This window comes from Salmo trutta, chromosome 19, assembly GCF_901001165.1.
Source record: "Salmo trutta chromosome 19, fSalTru1.1, whole genome shotgun sequence".
Lineage (NCBI taxonomy): Eukaryota > Metazoa > Chordata > Actinopteri > Salmoniformes > Salmonidae > Salmo > Salmo trutta.
In genome coordinates, this window is record NC_042975.1 from 25,181,740 (window position 1) to 25,205,187 (window position 23,448).

General features: G+C 41.1%; 1 protein-coding gene across 1 annotated transcript in view; it reads left to right on the forward strand.

The window, feature by feature from the left end:
* LOC115154198 (probable ATP-dependent RNA helicase DDX10) overlaps positions 1 to 21,434 on the forward strand; it is a 65,435-nt gene extending 44,001 nt beyond the window's left edge. Inside the window, exons 4-5 of the mRNA XM_029700194.1 lie at positions 4,102 to 4,241; positions 21,121 to 21,434. Coding sequence (XP_029556054.1) covers positions 4,102 to 4,241; positions 21,121 to 21,283 — 303 coding nt within the window. The 3' untranslated portion in view covers positions 21,284 to 21,434. The remainder of the gene's footprint in view (positions 1 to 4,101; positions 4,242 to 21,120) is intronic.
* Positions 21,435 to 23,448: the final 2,014 nt, after the last annotated feature.

Below are 23,448 nucleotides of genomic sequence, written 5' to 3' on the forward strand. Positions count from 1 at the left end.
CCACCGAGACTCTTCCTAGAGCTTTCCGCCTGGCCAAACTGAGCAATCGTGGGAAAAGGGCCTTGGTCAGGGAGGTGACCAAGAACCCAATGGTCACGCTGACAGAGCTCCAGTTCCTCTGTGGAGATGGTTGTCCTTCTGGAAGGTTCTCCCATCTCTGCAGCACTCCACCAATCAGGCCTTTATGGTAGAGTGGCCAAACGGAAGCCACTCCTCAGTGAAAGGCACATGACAGCCCGCTTGGAGTTTGCCAAAAGGCACGTAAAGAACTCTCAGACCATGAGAAACAAGATTCTCTGGTCTGATGAAACCGAGATTGATCTCTTTGGCCTGAATGCCAAGTGTCACATCTGGAGGAAAGCTGGCAACATCCCTGCGGTGAAGCATGGTGGTGGCAGCATCATGCTGTGGGGATATTTTGCAGGGACTGGGAGACTAGTCAGGATTGAGCGAAAGATGAATGGAGCAAGTACAGAGAGATCCTTGATGAAAACCTGCTCCAGAGCGTTCAGGACCTCAGACTGGGGCGAAGGTTCACCTTCCAACAGGACAATGACCCTAAGCACACACCCAAGACAATGCAGGAGTGGCTTCGGGACAAGTCTTTGAATGTCCTTGAGTGGCCCAGCCAGAGCCCGGACTTGAACCCAATCGAGCATCTCTGGAGAGATCTGAAAGTAGCTGTTGCAGCAACGCTCCCCATCCAACCTGACAGAGCTTGAAAGGATCTGCAGAGAAGAATGGGTGAAACTCCCCAAATACAGGTGTGCCAAGCTTGTAGCGTCATACCCAAGACGACTCGAGGCTGTAATTGCTGCCAAAGGTGCTTCAACAAAGTACTGAGTAAAGGGTCTGAATACTTATGGAAATGTGATATTTCAGTGTTTAGACATTTTTGCAAATTTATTAAACTGTTTTTGCTTTGTCATTATGGGGTATTGTGTGTAGATTGATGAGGGGGGAAAACAATTTAATCAAAATGTGGAAAATATCAAGAGGTCTGAATACTTTCCAAATGCACTCTATAATATTATATATCCTGTTTCCATCCATATGCATGGCATGCCATATACTGTCGAATGTTAACACATTTCCAACTAAAGGTGCTCTGAGTATTTCATTGAACATATTGTCAGTTATTTTCCACACAGTATCTGTAATATGCCTAAAATGGTTTTCAGTTTCTAAGGAACTACTGGCTCCTCGCTCAGCTAAATAAGGTATTCTTGTTATGATGAGTCCTGAAGTCTCCCTAGCGGGGGCTGAGATTGCACTGTGGCTGTATTGAACATCTGAGACTATACTGAAGATAATGATATGAAACCACGCACAGGCCTGCTTGGTGGTGTGGCGTTATGCTGCCAGTTCATCAGTAGATTTAGTTTATGATACTGTCAGCTATGTTTTTTTGTAATGACTTATCTATTGAGCAAAGTGAATGAAATTATGCATGTTTGCTGTTAATCTGTATATTATGATCAGGTTAGGAAAAAAATACAGTACTCACCTGATGTCAAGAACTAGTGTTGGGACACAGTGGTAGTGTGAGTCTCATTGAGTTCTCCCTGCTCTCTGTCAGGGGTTGGATTTCTTTCAGTCTCCCTGTCGTCAGCATGAGGCAGGGCCAACTCTTGTTTTTATTCTGTTCACATGGACAGGACTGTTCTTACCGCAAGTCTCTGTCAGCAGAATTTCAAATGAATCGCACGAAGCCAGGTTTCCAGACAGGATTGGTTTACAGCACATACAGGCATTGAATCTGTCTCCCTGCACAGCAAGACTTGTGGCGGGAAACAGTAGCTAATTCTAACGTATTCTAATATTAGATAAAGCAAAGATTAGATTTCCTCCCTAGATTCAAGAATTACTACAATAAAGTACCCGCCTCTTCCATTACCTATCCCATTTTGTCGTCTCTGGGTAGAAAATGGGTATAGGAGTCGATAGGAGTAGATAGTAGAGCAAGGAAGCTAAAACGAAAATGATCGACACCAGTCACTTATCGCAGGCAGTTTGATATCGTTCATAACGATAAGTAGCCTATACTAGAGAAATGTGACGTTTTTAAATGAAATAAGTTTGCTAATATGGGTGACTGTTAATGAGACAATTGATGGCTACAACCATCAAACTAGTAGTAGAACTTTAAAGGATAAAAATAAAAACGCAATATCATAAACTTCTATTTATCGTTATCGCATCAATTCAGGCACGTTATCGCAATATGGATTTTGGTCCTTATCGCCCAGCTTTAGTATATAGAATCTAAAGTACTGTAGGAAGAGTGAAATACTATGGCATAATGTGTCTGTCTAAGCCTACATATGCGGCATGGCTATTGCTTCAATGTCATCCACTAAGCTTAGAACTCTGCCTTTCGTTCTACTTCATGTGAAGATCACTTGATTAAATCAGCGAAGTACATTGAACTATTTACTTAGCTGCGCATACCTTCCTAATATTGAGTTTTTACCAGCCTCATGTGCTTGGCACCTACTACCATACCCTGTTCAAAGGCACTTAAATCTTATGTCTTGCCCATTCACACTCTGGCACATATACACAATCCTTGTCTAAATTGTCTCGAGGCTTAAAAATCCTTCTTTAACCAGTCTCCTCCCCTTCATCTACACTGATTTTGAAGTGGATTTAACAAGTGATATCAAAAGGGATCATAGCTTTCACCTGGTCAGTCTGTCATGGAAAGAACAGGTGTTCTTAATGTTTTGTACATTGTGTGTAGCCACCAGAACATAGGAAAATCCATACTGCAGGTTCTGTTTGGAAAGCTATGAAAGCTACAGCAGTGCACTCCAGCCCCAACTCTTTCATCTGCAACGTTTCGTGCTCATGACCCGCTATTTTCTGCAATAGCCTCTGGAGTAACGCCGTTTACCCGATTTGAAGTAACAGTCATGATACCTTTGACCTTTTTCATTTTCAAACATTCTGTGGATCGGTCTCATTCTCACATCAGACGGTCTGAGAAAGTCCATCGACCTTTGTTAAAAACAGCAATGTTCTCCTCTCTTTCTTCATGGTTTTCTGGAAGCCATTAAGTCTGACTTGTCCATGTGGGGCGAATAAGGCTCGTTGAACACTGAGATTAGAGACATGGACTCAGATATGTGGAACAAACAGCACCCTCTCATTATAACTGTCCATAGAGAAATCTACCACAGCCGTGTTTGTCCCAGATTCTTTCATAAGATGGGGGCTCTGTGTGTCTGAGAACCCAAGCTCATTAACAAGTGCGTTCCACTGGGCAGTTTCATCCATTTTAAGGAGATCAATTATTTCTCTCTCTATACCTCCCCTCTCATTCCCTGCTTGCATTAAAGAGCACACAGTAAAACTCCATAGAACTTCCACTTGTTTTGTTATTTATTTTATGCATATAGGTTACATTGTGTGAGGGAGAGCCACAGGTTATTAGTGACACACACACGAGTAGAGTTGTTTGGTGCCCCCGATTCGGTCTTTACGATGCTCACATTACTAGGGTTACCTTTCTGCCGGTCTCTGTAAACCTCAATATCGAGCTGCGTTTATCTTTCTCCATCTTCTTTTAACCTACTCCTGCACCAGGCAGTTGGACTTTTTTCTTATCTTATACTGCTTTATATCCCTCTGGCTTTCGCTGTGAATACATTTTCATGCTATTATTTCTGTCCGCCCTGCAGTATTGCTACTTGCCAGCTTCAGACTTAGTATTATTGCTGAGTTCATATAGGGGTGTGATTTTAGTGTGGTTTGGCAAGCTTTCACCTTGTGAAAGATAGCTTCCAGTAATTGGGTACACTGACATCGGTACCCATACATTACTCTGTATGGGGAATTTGTTTCTCCTCCTTGCCATGTTAATTCATGTATTCATTGATTGCATTGCCAATGCCAAGTGAAGCTGTTGACATCGCACGCGACTTGTGATTTTCCCACTCACCATGATGTGTAAATTATTCGGTCAGTAAGACCTTTTTCAAGACATCTGGCGCAACATTCATCAGGTTTCATATAGTCTTAGCACAATTGGTTGATTTGCTTATTGAATCCAACACCTGAGGTATTTGAAGTAACTGTATTTTGTCCTGTTTGTCCCAGAAGCAGAAGTCCGGTGAAGAAGATGAAGAGGAGGTGGTAGCGTACCTGGACGGTGCCGATGGAGAGGAGTTTGACCCCAGCACGCTTCCCGACCCGGACAAACTATGCTCTGACTCAGAGGAAGATGATGACCAGAGCAGGTAAAAACTATAGGCTACTGTACCAGCTAGTTTTTAGGCTGAAACTGAATGTATGATAGACTAAAACAGCCCAAGCATTTAAAATCACTTCACAATGCAGACCCTACCCATAAGGATTTTGTGACTAGTAGATCTGAAAGAACAGGCATCAATTCGACCAAGCCTAGATGTTTGGATATCACTGTTACATGTCCAATCCTTTCAAAACTACCAGACAGAATCGAGAAGCCATGGGCTTCGTTTCAGCAATGGTCTGACATTTCTCAAGAAATCCATATTGGAAAACAGTGAGCTGCTCAGCATTATTGGACCAGCAGTCTGTTGTAGCGATGGTTGTTTCCTTCGAGCATTCCTAGATTCATTAGATTTGCAATGTTGTATCACTGCTCGTCTGCCTAGGGTTATTGGGATTTGGGGTGTAATTGTCTCCAGAGCAGAACTATACCCTTTCCAGGAGGGAGAACTCCCTTGTAGCCCGCTGGCCGAGGCATTGATCGCAGGGCGTGCGGCAGCTAGGCTATAAAGTGTGTAATTAGAGACAGATTAAAAGTGGCAGCCGAGGGTGAAGGGCAACGCGGCCTCTCGCTACAGGGCAATGCACCAAGGATTTAAAGGCAGAGAGGCAGGCAGTACGAGCCTTCTGGTTTTCTGCTCCATGTCTTCCTCTCTTTTCTCAGTGTCTTAGGTGTCTATTCCTGTGTATTGTCTTTGTGCTCTCGCTCTCTGACTTGATTCTACTTACCTTTCTCTGGCCCTTTTCCGTTCGCTTCCTCAGATACAATTCTTTCTCTCTCTGCCTCTCCCCTGTGTGTGGAGGAGTGTGGAGGAGCAGGTGATGTTCATTCCATCTCCTCCTCCTCCGTAAGCCCACTAGTCCACAGGGCTGGGGGCGAGAACAGATTTATGCTCCCCAGGCATTCACTGCATGACTACGCTTGCCCGTTACCACGGAGATCTACCACTAGCCTGCCTGCCTCTCTCACCGGGATGCTGGTTTATACCATGGAGGGGGTTCTCAGAACACCACCACTTATTTATCACCCTCACATTGACACCTTCTACTGCACCCCCTTCCCGTCTCTCTCCCCCTCTCTCCGTCTCTTTCCTCCAGTGTATATTAACACCACCTCCTAGTGCCTTCCCCTGGCAGATTTGCACACACCAGTACTATCTGTAAGAGTACCCCCCCATGCTGCTGGTTTATGGCCTGACCATTGTTACAGCGCACCAAGGATGTACTGTATCCATTCCATATCCCTGCTCAGTCCATCCATGCCTGTACTGGCCTATTCCTCTGACTCACCCCACTGATCATATCCTGTGGTGATGATGAATGACAGTGTAATTGACAGTCTCCCTGGCTGACGTAATCACTGAGTCATTTGATCGTGATCTCCAGGTCAACAGCCGGTGACATGAGTAGCAGCACCGTCAAGTATTTGGATGGATGGATGTCCCCAGGACAGCTCTAAGGCCAATTGGCTGTACCTGGATATAGACGATCATTAGCATGCTACTCGCTAACCATAGTGGTGCAATTGATTCATGCTCAGCCTTTAGCAGCCCATATTACCGTCGTTTCTGACACTGTGTTAAAACCTGTTGGGGATAGGGGGCAGTATTGAGAATTTTGGAAAAAATATGTGCCCATTTTTAACTGCCTCCTACACCAACTCAGAAGCTAGAATATGCATATTATTGTTCAGGTTTGGATAGAAAACACTCTGAATTTTCTAAAACTGTTTGAATGGTGTCTGTGAGTATAACAGAACTCCTATGGCAGGCAAAAACCTGACAAGGTTTCATGCAGGAAGTACCCTGTCTGACAAGGAGTCGTGCGTCTTGCATCTGTTTATTGAAAAGTAAGGATCTTAGCTGTAACGTGACAATTCCCAGGGCTCCGATAGGCTCTCAGAGCCCGGGAAATAACTGAAGGTTGACGAGGGAGCCTCAGGCTGAAACATTATCGGCTTTGGCAAGTGGCGGCTCAGAGGACCTTTGAATGAGGCGCGTGCACGATTCGCTCCTGAGGAGAAATTTAATTCGGCTGTTTAGGCTCAATGCATATTCCCGGTCGGAATATTATCACTTATCTACGAGATAAATGGCATAAAAATTGGTTTTAAACAGCGGTTGACATGCTTCGAAGTACGGTAATGGAATATTTAGACATTTTTGTCACGCCAATGCGCCATGCGCGACACCGTGATGAAGCATTCTGATAGTGTCTAGAACTCACGAACAAAACGTCGCTGTTTGGATATAACGATGGATTATTTGGGACCAAACCAACATTTGTTATTGAAGTAGAAGTCCTGGCAGTGTATTCTGACGAAGAACAAGCAAGGTAAGAACATTTTTCTTATAGGAAATGTGATTTTGGTGGAGGCTGACCTGGGTGGGTATCTAAATAGCTAGCCCTGTGATGCCGGGCTATGTACTTAGATTATTGCAAAATGTGCTTCATCCGAAAAGCTATTTTAAAATCGGACATATCGAGTGCATAGAGGAGTAATGTATCTATAATTCTTAAAATAATTGTTATGCTTTTTGTGAACGTTTATCGTGAGTAATTTAGCAAACTGTTAGTAAATTCCCCGGAAGTTTGCGGGGGTTATGCTTTTTCTGAACGTCACATGCTAATGTAAAAAGCTGTTTTTTGATATAAATATGAACTTGATTGAACAGACATGCATGTATTGTATAACACAATGTCCTAGGTGTGTCATCTGATGAAGATCATAAAAGGTTAGTGCTGCATTTAGCTGTGGTTTGGGTTTATGTGACATGATATGCTAGCTTGAAAAATGGGTGTCTGATTATTTCTGGCTGGGCACTCTGCTGACATAATCTAATGTTTTGCTTTCGTTGTAAAGCCTTTTTGAAATTGGACAGTGGGGTTAGATTAACGAGATTCTTGTCTTTAAATAGCTGTAAAATAGTCATATGTTTGAGAAATTGAAGTAATAGTATTTCTAACGATTCAAAAATCGCGCCACTGGATTTCAGTGGCTGTTACGTAGGTGGGACGAGTTCGTCCCACATGCGCCAGAGAGGTTAACTATGTATCACCACCACCAGAATCACATTATTCGCCAAGTATAAAAATCAACTGTACTAGTTTCAGACTCTGGTCTTGTCCAGTCTTGTAATATGTCTGGTAATATGGTTAGGTGCAGAAAAGAAAGACCTATCAAAGCAGCAGCTGGCTCCAAACAGAACAGCACGTCTAGCTCTTAACTGCACATACAGAACTAACATCAACAACATGCATGCCACTTTCTCCTGGTTGAGGGTTGATGAGAGTAACTGTTTCTCTCCTACAGTAGTTTTTATGAGAAATATTACTGAAGAAAATTACAGATTGTCTGCATAATCAAATAACATTCAGCTCAGACACCCATACATACCCCACAAGACATGCACCAGGGGTCTCTTCACAGTCCCCAAGTCCAAAATGAATTCACAGCAAGGCACAGTTTTATACAGAGTCATGATCACATGGAACTCCCTTCCATCTCCATTTACTCAAGCAAACAGCTAAATGACCTTTAAAATACTGATTAAACAACATCTCATGGAACGGTGGGGACTCTGAAATGACAAAAACACACACAGGCACACTAACACACAATCTACACACACATTATTCTTTAGACGTATTATTTGTACAGTGCCCTCCTGATTTATTGGCACACTAGGTAAATACTGTATGAACAAAGAAGGCTGTGAAAAAATGTCCTTATTAATCAACTTGATTTTACTCAAACTATCATATGAATCTAACCTTTTAATTGAGTTAAAATTGTTAAAAGAAAAACTTTCGTCATCAATAAATCATTATTTTATTCAAAAACATACATGCCACAATTATTGGCGCCACAGCATGTAGTATTTTGTGCTCCCTCCCTTTGCCAAGATAACAGATCTGAGTCATCTGCTATAATGTTTGATGAGGTTGGAGGACACAAAGGAAGGGATTTGAGATCATTCCTCCATACCGAAACTAGGGCTAGACGGTATACTGTATTTTGCGATATACCGGTATTGATACACGGACCGGTTTGGGTTTTTACTTTACCTTCTATAACGGTATTTGAATGTTTAGTTTGTTAAATGTGATACGCCGTGTGTAACGTCCATTTTTATAGTTTACTTCACTACTTGAGTCATCTCTCCTCTCTCCATGCTGCTTTCCACACAAACCTAGCCGCCCCCTGTCACTCAAGGAGCGCATTTGTTGTTCCTCGACCAGGAGACACTTGCGTTCAGTCTGCACGGTCAATGCCGCACATGCAACAATGTTGATGACAATGGTGTTGTTTTCACTTTACTTCTTAATAAATCCACTAGCATTCTATAATTACACTTAGTTTGTAAGAAACACATCTGCAAACAGCTAGTTTGTCTTTTCTTAGCAAGTTGAGCTAAATCTTGTTAGCTGCTAATGATAATAGCTAGTTAGTTAGCTATACATGTCAGAGCAAACGTAATTAGCTATACAGCCTGATAAAACCATTGATGGTGTAGACCTAAATCAGCATGTTGTTTGTGCAACAGTATTTAATAAATCAAACAGGAATATTCAAAGCATGAATACCGTAATTTCCGGACTATTAAGCGCACCTGAATATAAGCCGCACCCACTGAATTTAAAAAAAAATATTATTTTGAACATAAATAAGGTAAATAAGGTACATTGAAACAAATTAACTTTACACAGGCTTTAACGAAACACGGCTTGTAACAAAAATAAATAGGCTTTAACGAAACACGGTTTGTAACAAAAATAAATAGGCTTTAACGAAACACGGTTTGTAACAAAAATAAATAGGCTTTAACGAAACACGGTTTGTAACAAAAATAAAGGGGCTTTAACGAAACACGGTTTGTAACAAAAATAAAGGGGCTTTAACGAAACACGGCTTGTAACAAAAATAAATAGGCTTTAACGAAACACGGCTTGTAACAAAAATAAATAGGCTTTAACGAAACACGGCTTGTAACAAAAAATAAAGGGGCTTTAACGAAACACGGCTTGTAACAAAAAATAAAGGGGCTTTAACGAAACACGGCTTGTAACAAAAAATAAATAGGCTTTAACGAAACACGGCTTGTAACAAAAATAAAGGGGCTTTAACGAAACACGGCTTGTAACAAAAATAAAGGGGCTTTAACGAAACACGGCTTGTAACAAAAATAAAGGGGCTTTAACGAAACACGGCTTGTAACAAAAAATTAAAAATTAGCAGTAAGCTTTAGTTGTCTTTTTGCACTGAGTCAATTCCTCACGCTGCTGTTTCCAACGTCTTATCATCGACTCATTAAGACCAAGCTCCCGTGCAGCAGCTCTATTTCCTTTTCCAACAGCCAGATCAATCGCCTTCAACTTGAAAGCTGCATCATATGCATTTCTCCGTGTCTTTGGCCATGATGAGGGTGACGTAATCAGAATGATGGGAAGTTTGAGAGTGCTCGATTTAATCTAAACAGTAAACAAAAAAGTTGTTTGACCTTAACCCGTTCGGCAATTTCATTGGTCTAATGAAAGCTTCATGCCGCCAAAAAACTGAGTACGTCACAGTATGTGTTTTTTTGGAGAAAAAAATTTGAAAGCGGGAAAAATCCATATATTAGCCACGTCATTGTTTAAGCCGCGGGGTTCAAAGCCTGGGAAAAAAGTTGCGGCTTATAGTCCGGAATTTACGGTAAGTTAGCTACATGAAGTAGTTAAGAGAGAACTTTCAATGTAGCCAAAGATTATAGGGTTCCCAAGGAAACACTTATTAACACTGTGATTCCTAAAAAAATAAGAAAAAAAAGAACACTTTGGTTCCTACCCTGTCACAATAACTCCTCCCTGGCATTTTCATTCGTTGTCATGTGAAACAACACTGTATTCTAACTATATAATTCGAATAATCATCCTATTTCCATGATTCCAACTAAAAATGTATACCGATAACCGATATCGGCATTTTAGCGGCATTCTAGTGCAGTTAAATAGTTAGACCACTGCGTCCATGTGTGTGTGTTAAGGCACTGCATCTCAGTGCAAGAGGCGTCACTACAGTCCCTGATTCGAATCCAGGCTTTATCACATCCGGCTGTGATTGGGAGTCCCATAGGGCAGTGCACAATTGGCTCAGTGTCGTCCGGGTTTGGCCAGGGTAGGCCATCATTGTAAATAAGAATTTGTTCTTAATAACTGACTTGCCTAGTTAAATAAAGGTTACACACACCGCGCTGACCAAAAGGTATTTTGCTGGCATTTACGTACGTTCCCATTACCAGTAAAACATAATCAAGACTTATTTCTTTCACTTACTTGCTGTGCTGTTTGGTTGTTCATTTGTTCAGTCATTTCATTCTCAACCAGGATTTCTGTGGAACGTCGTTTAGGTCTTTGCGTGTCAAAAAAATACACGTCAAATAACACTGACGTGTCAAATAAGCTTGTTGACCAATCAGGACCTGAATATGACTGAACGTCACGTAATAATTTAACGCGTTACTTAATTTTTTACGTAGTTATTACACATTGATTACACTATCACTCGTATTTCATATGTATGCTATGATGCTGGTAAAGTTGTCTCGAGCACCTACAGTGCTGGTCATAAAAAAGCTAGCTAGGTCATGGATGCAAACAATGTTCTTCCCCAAAAACATAGCAAAATGACATATGTTTCAGTAGCTATAGTTAGCTACCTAACTATATAGCTAGGTGTCATTAATGTAAAATAACCTTCATTTATAAGACAGTTATTTGATTTAATGGTGGTCGGAACCATCTATGTGAAGCTAGCCACATTAAGGATTAGCAGCAATAGTGGACTTTGCAGTTAGCCTTCAGAATAAAAGTATGTCATGCAAATGAATACAAATAGTATAATTATTCCATAATTGAATAGATCATGCTAAACGAGGTTGGAATGTTATATAAAATCAACAAAAGACAATCATTTGTTAATTTGACAAAAATCTGTTGAAATCACACTGGATGTATTATACTTTAGAATTGCATTGGGGGCATACTTATTTCACTGTACAGCCTTACCTATGGATTTTGGATCAATGATATGGGGTATCAGTCTACTCAGTGACACCCAGATAACATTAGCATTGTAGCTCTTATTGCGGGACTGTGAATTGAGCCACATTTATTGTCAACCTATGTGTATTGAACCCTTTTCCCGAGGAAAAACAATACTGCGTGGGTGTTTTGGAGTCTGATAACTCTGAGGATGACTTTGGGGAAGAAATATCTTGGGTATTGAGTAGACTGATACCCCATTTCATTGATCCCCAATCTTTAGGTAAAGCTGTTAAGTGAAATATGAATGTCAATACACACAACAGGCTGACTGGGGAGGTGATTTCACACACTGTCACAGTCCCCGCGATAAGCTCTACAACGCTAATATTTGCGTAAAGTCTTCACAGTTGTGTTCTGTGGGTGTCACTGTTACCCCCATTTCATTGCTTCACATTATCTAGTCTAAATATGGCATGATTCCACCAATTATAACCTTCTGCATCACTTTCAGAGGTACTTTTATTTTGAAGGCAAATCGCAAATTCCACTATTGTGCCTAATCCTTATTGTGGCTAGCTTCACAACATAACCCGGTCAGGTTGAGCTTCACTAGCGAGATGAAGCTAGCTGGCTGCTTATAACATTAGCTTTGGGCAACAGGGTTAAGTAGCTGGCTAGCTATTTATTTTCATGAACTGAAGTTCAATTTCAATAGGTGAACAACAAGTGGATACCTAACTAATATTTACTCACAAGTATTCCTAAATCATTGCTAAGAATAGTGAAAATGACTGCAGTTTCTACTGGTCATTGTTTTCAGGCTGGTTGTATTTGTGCTAGCTAGGTACCAAGCTAAAGCTAGCTAGCTACCCAGAAGTTGCGGTCAAACAAATAATGCTTTATTGTATTGTAAATACATTGTTCGTGGCCGGTGTTTGCTTGTTTGCACACTTTTTTGTACAGCTTTAACAGTGCTACTGATAGTAGTGGTGGTGCTTGGCTTGCACGTGCAAATTCAGAACACACAACATTCTATAATAAAACGGTGTTATTTAACGCATCAAGTCGTGTTATTGTCAATAGTTATTTGATGTGTATCTTTTTTGACATGCAAAGACCCAAGCAGCGTTCCATAGTATGTCATGAAGCTAATAGCAGTGACGCTGTTATTGTGTAACTCCGGTACGGCAACATCTGAACAATAGCGCACTTGGTAAAGTTAGTGTGTACCGGTGCTAGACCAGTCGCGAAAGCCAACATCACCCACAACAGAGAACGCTTGATTGTCAAGGGCAATGAATTCCATTATCTTGGCGTTAATGGATTTCGCCTTTGAGTTGTCTCGCTGAAATGTTCTTACTCTTTCAAATGACTGATCGACTTGTTGACTGCTCGATCCACACAGCAGACATTGTGGGCTAGGAATGCTGTGTTGCGCAACATTTTACGTGGCGTCATTACGTTTATATAGGTATGCATGTCAGCTTTGACATCGGTATTAAACTAGACATCGGTCCAATACCCATGTTGGCATTTTTAGCTAATATTGGCCGATTCCAGTATGTTCACCGATATATTGTGCATCCCTAATTCCAACAGTTCACCCAAGTGTTTTGCTCCTAAATCACATGTCAAATCGCAGTTGCAACATTTGTTTAAAAATAAGGCCTAGATTGTTTCCCCATATCGTGCAGCCCTACGTGGCAGTGTGGAAATTCTCAAATGAGTGCAGGAAATGCAGAAATGTATAAAATTGATAAATTATTTTTGGTTGAATTGAACAGTGTGGCGAAAGGACCCATTAAAATCACTTAGAATGAATGTGTTGCCACCCTAGGGTCACTCATTACTCATAAAGCACATTTACAACTTGTATTATTAAAAAACTAAATACCATCATATCGTCCAATTTTTTTTTTTTTTTTTTAATACTGTCATAGGTTTTGGCCTAAAATCTCCTGACACTAGATAGAGTCTGATGCCGTGTATCCTAACAAGGTTTCCATGGCCTTTGTTAGTAAAACAGCCCCACAACATTACAGATCCACCACCATACTTCACAGTGGGGATTAGGTTATTTTCTGCATGACCATGGCTCTTTTTATGCTAAACTCACCTCTGGTGTTTTTTGCTAAAAAGCTATATTTTAGTCTCATCAGACCATACAACCTGGTTCCAATCAAAGTTCCAAAGACATTTAGCAAACTCCAGGCGCTTACGTTTGTGGTTTGGTGACAGCAGAGGCTTTCTTCAGGCAACCCTTCCAAATAACTTTTTGGCATGGAGGTGGTGTTATTGTAGTTTTGGAGACCAGATGTAACCAACTATTGCAATTCTCCAACTGTGATTCTTGGAGATTTATTTTGCCACTTGAACCATCCCTCTCACTGTGCGTGGGGGCGAAATATACTCGAACCATCCCTCTCACTGTGCGTGGGGGCGAAATACACTTGAACCATCCCTCTCACTGTGCGTGGGGGCGAAATATACTTGAACCATCCCTCTCACTGTGCGTGGGGGCGAAATACACTTGAACCATCCCTCTCACTGTGCGTGGGGGCGAAATACACTTGAACCATCCCTCTCACTGTGCGTGGGGGCGAAATACACTTGAACCATCCCTCTCACTGTGCGTGGGGGCGAAATACACTTGAACCATCCCTCTCACTGTGTGTGGGGGCGAAATACACTTGAACCATCCCTCTCACTGTGCGTGGGGGCGAAATACACTTGCGTCCTCTTCCAGGCAGGTTCATCACTGCTCCAGTTGTTTTACATGTCTTATTGCCCTAATAGTGGAGATGGGTATTTTCAGGAGTGTAGCTATCTTTTTAAAGCCATTACCTGATTTGTGAAGGCTAACAACCTTTTGTCTTATTTTATTTGTGTGTACTCAGTTATCCATCAACATGGAAAAGGACAAAGGGAGTTTGTCACCTCATATTTATACCCTAGTGAAACAGGAAGTCATGGCTAACGACTTAAAAACCTCTTAGGGATCGGCAACCCGTCAACGGGACAGTTCATGCAGGGCCTTGTGTCACCATCGCAGATTTTAGAGAAACAACCAATGTCGGTACATATAAGTGTCTTATATCGACTGAAAGCTTACATTCTTGTTAATATAACTGCACTGTACAATTTACAGTAGCTATTACTGCGGAAAAAGGCCATGCAGTTGTTTGAGAGCTCTTAACAAAACACATTTTTCACCGCGTTAGGTTTGATAAATGTACCTCTGAAGGTAAAATGTGTACTTACATTCTGAAATCTTGCTCTGATTTATCATCCAAAGGGTCCTAGAGATAACATGAAGTGTCGTTTTGTTAGATAAAATCCTTTTTCATATCCTAAAAAGGTCCATATAGCATGCATGATCGGTTTTGTATTTCCACTCGCTCAATTAGCAAAGAAAGGAATCTGTGAAAATCTAACCCTAAACGTTGTTTCAACCAGTCAAATCACGTTAGTATGTATTCCTCAGAGATCCTAGAACGTAACGAGACTTCACTATATCATTAGGGGTGTAGTATATCCTATAGGACACCATATTTGGTCAGAGAGCGACGCCTTCATGGCACGCCGATGACGCGGACGCTCTTCACTTGAACGACTCTAACTTTGTCATATAAGCACCAATTGGGGTCAAACAAAGCTAGCTAGATAGCCAATGAGCTGGGCTTTATGGGAGTATCCGGAAACCTTGTATCTGTCGGAAAATGTAGCTACTAACCTTGTACGACAGCATGCCTTTTCCGTTTGGACAAGAATTATAAGAATATTCAGAGTTATGAAGTTATGAAAACTGGTTGTTTTGCAAATGTTGAACTTATAATATGGCTACTTATACTGGAAAAGCTAAATCAAAGTCCAAGTATACAGATTTGACGATATTCTTGCAGAAAAAATGTAGTATGAATGCAAATGTCTCCTTCACGATTTGCCCAAATGTACCTGGGTGACTTCACACTAAATGTCATGTAGTTCGCTCATAAAAAAAGGGGGCTGATTGCACGCTCTTTCAAAAATGTGGACATATGTGGCATTGTGTTGTGACAGCTGCTCATTTTGGTGCCATTTTATTGACCCCAGCACAAGGTGGACCTGTGTAATTATCATGCTGTTTAATCAGCTTCTTGATATGCCACACTTGTCAGGTGGATGGATCGTGGCAAATGAGAAATGCTCACAAACAGGGATGTGAACAAATTTGTGCTCAAAATTGGAGAGAAAAAGCTTTTTGCGCTTGTGGAACATTTCTGGGATCTTTTATTGCAACCGAACACTTTACATGTAGCGTTTATATTTTTGTTAAGTATAATTATTTCTTGATGACCATTTCTTTCTTAAATGTTTTAACTCAAAGGTTAGATTCATATGATATTTTGAGTGTAAGATATAGCTGATAAACAGCAATGAACAGGATCAATAATTCAGGAGGGCACCGTAGTATTTTAGATTTGTGTGTCTGTGTATCTGTGTATCTGTGTTTTGTTACTTGCCTTGTTTTTGTGTGGACCCCACGAAGAATAGCTGCTGCTTTGGCAAAAGCTACTGGGGATCCGAATAAACCAACCAATACACATACCCGGAATTTGACTTGGTGAATAGTTGCTGCCATCGATAGACAATGTACAAACAGAATACAGAAACATACGGAATATACAATATAAATACAGAAAACATAAAACTCTGGAGTATAAGCTGATAAGCTGTGAGGATATAAGGTAAGGCGAGTTACTTTTAACAGTAACCTTGCCAACCACAAACATATAGACAAGTGAATTCTCTTGACAGTCTTTCTACTAACAAGAAAGAGGAGTAATTTCACCCAAAGTAAAAAGGAAGGGGAAAACCAGTGGTGCATTTGTCTTGCTTTGCTGTTTGTTAATGCTGACAGGGTGGTTTTCTCTAACCTTAGTCCATGATGAACAACACAACCTGAGCCCAAATTAAAAACTTATTTTGTAGAAAATCTGTTTGGTGCAGATAGTAAGAACATTAGATGTTGGGGAATCGTCCCACCTGATCGGAATAAATTATGTTTGCAACACAACTTAAGCCATGACTGACGTGAGGACCATAACATATGAAACATTCCCTCTTATCAGTTGTTAACCCCATTCCAGTCTATACATTATTTACCACCATATACAGTTCTGTGTGCATCCACTGGAGAAAAGCATTAAATGATTCAACAGACTTAAGCCTTGTTCACACTGCAAGACAAATCTGTTTTGGAGTACTGACGGTCCAAACAGCAAGTTACAAGTGACCAAATCATATTTGTGTGTGTTCAGACAGCAGTCATTTGTTGACATGGCTATGCTAGTTGTCATAGTAACGGCGGGTGTGTGCACAATGGTGTAGGCTGATTGGTGGTGGTGTGCTCGTGCTTCCCATCACTCAGTAGTTTATGTAGCAAACGAAGGTGACGACAATGCCTGTACGTTTCTCAATGTTTAAAATCATAGTGTAAGAACACTTTTTCTTTAAGCCTCAAAGGATATGATGATCCAACTTTCAAAACAAGTCCTTTTTGGCTAGCCAAGGCAGTCAACTAGCTAGCTGGGTAGCTGTTTAGCTTTCTAGCACATTCACTCATTTGTTTGTAAAAAATTAACTATCTAATTAGCTACCACATGTTCTTGTCAAACTGTCAACAGAATAGCTACGAAGGTGGTTTGAAATGTGTGTTGAAATATCTGATTCCATGTGCTTTTTGGCTGTTCAGACTGCAGGACAAATAAGATATTTGAATAAGATATGCAAAAAAAATGGTATGAGTCACTTCAAACTGCCAATGTGAACACGGCTTAAGTGTTGATGATTTAACCAGAACCATTATTTTAAATGCATGGTTAATAATGTCCTTTTATGTTCCGAGGCCATCAAAGTGCCTATGTAAGGCACTGTCACTCAAATTTCTCCTTCCAGTGTCGTCCTGCCATCTAGTTTTCTAGGGTTGTTAAGGATACTATAGTTATTATTGTATGTTTCACATTGGATTTATTAATAACAAAAAGTTAAGATATGTTTTGAAGTCTGGTGCCACTCCACACACAAGCTTGTTAGCAAGCTCTGGTCCAGGGCGTTGAGCTAGCCTCAGCGTTGAGCCAACTCTCGGATGTTTAAATTTACTCTATATTAGCCGCTCCTCCGTAGCTACACTGAACAAAAATATAAAAGCAACATGTAAAGTGTTGGTCACATGTTTCATGAGCTCAAATGAAAGATTCCCAAAATGTTCCTTCCTCTCAAATCTTTTTTCTCTAAAATGTTGTTCTCAATTTTTTTTACATCCCTGTTAGTGAGCATTACTTCTTTGCTGAGATAATCCAGCCACCTGACAGGTGTGGCATATCAAGAAGCTTATTAAACAGCATGATCATTACACAGGTGCATCTTGTGCAGGGAACAAAATGTGGTAGATGGCAGACGCGTGTACAGCATTGTGTGGTTGAGCAGTTTGCTCATGTCAACGTTGTGAACAGAGTGCCTCATGGGGAGGTGGGGTTATGGTATGGGCAGGCATAAGCTACAGACAATGAACACAATTACATTTTATGGATGGCAATTTGAATGCACAGAGATACCGTAACAAGATCCTAAGGCCCATTTATTGTGCAATTCATTCGCCGCCATCACCTCATGTTCCAAGCATGATAACATACCCCCATGTCGCAAGGATCTGTACACAATTCCTGGAAGCTGAAAATGTTCCAGTTCTTCCATGGCCTGCATACTCACTTGACATTTCACCCATTGAGCATGTGTGGGATGCTCTGGACGTGTACAACGGTGTGTTCCGGTTCCCGACAATATCCAGGAACTAAGCACAGCCATTGAAGAAGAGCTGGACAACATTCCACAGGCCACAATCAACAGCCTGATCAACTCAATGCAAAGGAGATGTCTCGCTGCATGAGGCAAATGGTGGTCACACCAAATACTGACTGGTTTTCTGATCCACGCCCCGATTTGTTTTTTAAAAGTTATCTATGACCAACAGATGCATATCTGTATTCCCAGCCACGTGAAATCCATAGATTAGGGCCTGATGAATTTATTTAAATTGACTGATTTCCTGACAGGAACTGTAACTCAGTAAGATCTTTGAAATGGTTTATATTTTTGTTCAGTGTAGTTATCTAGCTAGCATATAATAATGCAGTTCAGTGAAGTAATTATATGCCTACTAATATCCTGAACACTTTATAATGCATGTCATATCATGGTGTTCAGCGCTTTAAGCCAAGCCTCCATGTCCACCCCCATCTCACACCCTACACTTGTCCATCAAGCATGTAAACAAATAGCTTGCCTAGTCCATAGAAAGCTGCTCAATCTGCGTTGACTGGTGGATTCATTTAATAAGCTAAATGAGCTAATTGTAAAAACTGTTGACTTAACAAGTTAAAAAAGGAATAGAAAGGAACAATATAAACCAGTACTTTTTCTGGTTTTAACCGGTTCAGAACTTTATTATACAGGTCGGAACAGTGGAATGGAATGAAAATAATTGTGGTTCTGAACGAAATGATTGGAAAATAATTTTGGTTCCAACTCCTGGATTTAACTAAACAATCCATGCAGAAATGCAGATGACTGCAGTCATGCATAAAACAACATTTACAACCAGCCGGCTTGTACAGGATATTCTGAGCTTTCCTTACCTTCGGGACTTCTGTAAAGATTTATTTATTTAAGATACACTAACAATTATTCCATCATAGACATGTAGCTGTATAGGGTATGATATTTTCCCCTGGTCAGGTTCTTGTTCTCAGAAGACACAGCTTGGCTGGTGTGTGATGGCGCCCAGGAGTGTATTAAAAACACTACTATATGAGACCTGCTGGCCTTTGGAATTCAATTGAGTCTACAGGAAAAACACTTACGATAAGAGCATGATACAGAGGCACAGGGGTCAGTTAAGGGGTAAATTCAAAACTTGCCAGAAGAATGAGTCAGAGGTTTGATCTTTGAAGTCTATTGTTGCTGCTCTTTTAGCTATTTTATACTGAACAAACGCAACATGCAAAGTGCTGGTCCCGTGTTTCATGAGCTGAAATAAAAGCTTATTTCTCTCAAATTTTGTTAGCTAACATTTTATCCTTTGCCAAGATGATCTATCCACTTGACAGGTATGGTATATCAAGAAGCTGATTAAACAGCATGATAATTACACAGGTGCACCTTATGCTGGGGACATTAAGGCCATAGATTTCTCAAGTTTAGAGGGAGTGTGCAAATGGCATGCTGACAACAAGAATGTCCACCAGAGCTGTTTCCAGAGAATTGTATGTTAATTTCTCTACCATAAGCTGTGTCCAACGTCGTTTCATAGAGTACATTTGTCAGTACATCCAACCGGCCTCACAACCGCAGACCACGTGTAACCACACCAGCATAGGACCTCCACATCCGGCTTCTTCACCAGCGGGATCGTCAGGGTCGGGGGCACAGAGGAGTATTTCTGTCTCTAAAGCCCTTTTGTGGGGGAAAACTCATTATTATTGGCTGGGCATATGCCCTCCCAGGCCCACCCATGGCTGCGCCCCTGCCCAATCATGTGAAATCCATAGATTAGGGCCTAATGAATTGATTTAAATTGACTGATTTATCTTATATGAACTGTAACTCAGCAAAGTTGTTGAAATGTTTTATGTTGCGTTTTATATTTTTGTTTAGTATAGATTAAAATTGCAAACAACTTGCTCTGATCAGGTGGGACCATTCCCCATATTCTCATGTTTTCACTATATGAGACCTGCTGGCCTTTGGAATTCAATTGAGTCTACAGGAAAACAGATTTTCTACAAACTAAGTTCTTAATTTGGGCTCAGGTTGTGTTTACCAGGGGCTAAGGTTAGAGAGAACCACCCTGTCAGCATTAACAAACAGCAAAGCAAGACAAATGTACCACTGGTTTTCCCCTTCCTTTTTACTTTGGGTGAAATTACTCCTCTTTATGGCTAGCGGAAAGACTGTGTCAAGAAAATGCACTTGCCTGCATGTTTGTGGTTGGCAAGGTTACTTTAAAAGTAACGCATTATACATTAATTGGAAGAAACAGGCGAAACGAGAAGGTACATCCAACAAAAAAATGCTTGTTTTATATTTCTGTTGCGAACCGTTTTCCTACAGTGTGCCCTAATGAATTGACCCCCAATGGGGTTCTGCATGCATGGTAGCATTTTGTATTCCTAATGCTCACCACCCAGCCCCTGAGCTGTGGAGTGTCAAGAATCAGAGGTGCAGATAATAGGAGAGACGGCTCTATCAGCAATAACTGTGTTTCACTCTGCTTCCTGTTCACATGATAAAGCATTCCCCACTCCCTTGATCCACACCAATTGACTTAATCAAAGTTAAGTTGTGTTCCCCAAGTTTTAGACCTTTTTTTTCGGCTCATTTGTTCAATTAATCCCATTATGCCATTTCTGGTGTTTGATCATCCCGACAGAGTCCTGGAGATCTCTTTAGAACTGCTTATTTCCAAGCCATCTCACACCTTTGAATAAAGAGAGCCAGCTATCTCCCCTATCAGATGGATATGAGACGTGTGCCTCTTTCCATCCCTCTCAATTACAAAGAATCTTGAGCAGCCTCATGCAATCAAATAGCTAGCAACATTGGAAGAATTTTAGTGAAGGTACCTCCCAGGGTTGCAATCCTCTACCTCTGTCTTACGCAGATCCCCATGAACCACAGTATGTCTCATAACACCTTTCTTTCAAAGCCCATCTCCATAGACCGACCCTCAATATAAAGTGCACTCCCATTGATGTGAGCTAAACTGATGGTTGAAACCTTTCTCCTCCTCTTTGTTTAAAGCCCTGCTGCTGGGATGAGGAAGCGCAGCCTCAGTGACTGCAGCGATGACTCTGGTGAGGAAGAAGAGGCAGAGGGGAGCAGGAAGAGACCAAGGCAGCTGCCAAGCCCCTGGACACTGGCCTCTCTCTGGCTGAGGACGAAGAGCTGGTCCTGCATCTGCTAGGGAACCGGCGCAAGGGCTCGCGAAAGAGAGGACATTTACCGAACACTCTGTGTTATGGAGGATCCTCTTCAATGTCTTGTCATGTTCCCGACTATTTTGGGAACATTAGCGATTTCCCAAACTGTCAAATAAAACATACAATTTACTCTTACATGTGATTGTTTTACTGTAGTTACCTGTGCTTGTTTGCAAAAAAAATCCAATTTAACATGGAAAACATTTGATAAGTGCTTTAGTTAGTACCTATCCACATACTGTTTTACTTTTCTTCTCAAGTGTTTCTCTTTGTTCTAAAATAACCTTTCAAGTACCCATCCATTTTATGACAAAGTAATATCACACAGCCATTTCCTTGGCGTACGTGTTTCTCTGCATCTCGTTCCAAGTGATGACTATTGTAATATAATGGCATGGAACATGCTGCACCTTGACTGGAATGATGTGATTCTAGCTCGATGCAGGGGCCACCATTCACTTGGTTAAAGCATGAAGCCCACTTTCAGGTTTTTCTTTTCACCGATGTAAATGACACATTCTAGAAGGAAATTAATGTATAATTCCTTCTACCCCCTGTGGTCTCACCAGAGATCTGCTCCACACACTACAAGGGGGGACTGACAGGCTGGCAGATGTACAGTACAAGTCAAAAGTTTGAACACACCAGCTCATGCCAGGGTTTTTATTTATTTGTACTATTTTCTACATTGTAGAATAATAGTGAAGACATCAAAACTATGAAATAACACATATGGAATCATGTAGTAACCAAAAAAGTGTTAAACAAATCAAAATATATTTGACATTCTTCAAAGTAGCCACCCTTTGTCTTGACAGCTTTGCACACTTGGCATTCTCTCAACCAGCTTCATAAGGTAGTCACCTGTAATGCATTTCTATTAACAGGTGTGCCATGTTAATTAGTGAATTTCTTTCTTTAATGCATTTGAGCTAATCAGTTGTGTTGTGACAAGGTAGGGGTGGTATACAGAAGATAGCCATATTTGGTAAAAGACCAAGTCCATATTATGGCAGAACAGCTCAAATAAGCAAAGAGAAACAACAGTCCATCATTACTTTAAGATATGAATTTCAGTCAATCTGGAAAATGTCAAGAACTTTGACATTTTCTTCAAGTGCAGTGCAAAAACCATCAAGCGCTATGATGAAACTGGCTCTCATGAGGACCGCAACAGGAAAGGAAGACCCAGAGTTACCTCTACTGCAGAGGATACGTTCATAAGAGTTACCAGCCTCAGAAACTGCAGCCCAAATAAATGCTTCACAGAGTTCAATTAACAGTCACATAACATCAACTGTTCAGAGGAGACTGCGTGAATCAGGCTTTCATGGTCGAATTGCTGCAAAGAAACCACAACTAAAGGACACCAATAAGAAAAAGAGACATGCTTGGGCCAAGAGACCCAAGCAATGGACATTAGACCGGTCGGAAATCTGTCCTTTGGTCTAATGAGTCCAAATTTGAGATTTTTGGTTCCAACCGCCATGTCTTTGTGCGACGCAGAATAGGTGAACAGATGATCTCCGCATGTGTGGTTCCCACCATGAAGCACGGAGGAGGAGGTGTGATGGTGTGGGGGTGCTTTACTGGTGACACTGTTGGGGATTTATTTAGAGTTCAAGGCACACTTAACCAGCATGGCTACCACAGCAGCGATACGCCATCCTATCTGATTTGCGCTTAGTGGTACTATAATTTGTTTTTTTAACAGAACAATGACCCAACACACCTCCAGGCTGTGTAAGGCCTATTTGGCCAAGAAGGAAAGTGATGATGTGCTGCATCAAATGACCTGGCGTCCACAATTTCCCGACCTCAACCCAATTGAGATGGTTTGGGATGAGGTGGACCGCAGAGTGAAGTAAAAGCAGCCAACCAGTGCTCAGAGTATATGGGAACTCATTCAAGACTGTTGGAAAATCTTTCCAGGTGAAGCTGGTTGAGAGAATACCAAGAGTGTGCAAAGCTGTCATCAAGGCAAAGGGTTGCTACTTTGAAGAATCTGAAATCTAAAATATATGTTGATTTGTTGAACACTTTTTGGGTTCCTACATGATTCCATATGTGTTGTTGCATAGTTTTGATGTTTTCACTGTTATTCTACAATGTAGAAAATAGTAAAAATAAAGAAAAACCCTGCAATGAG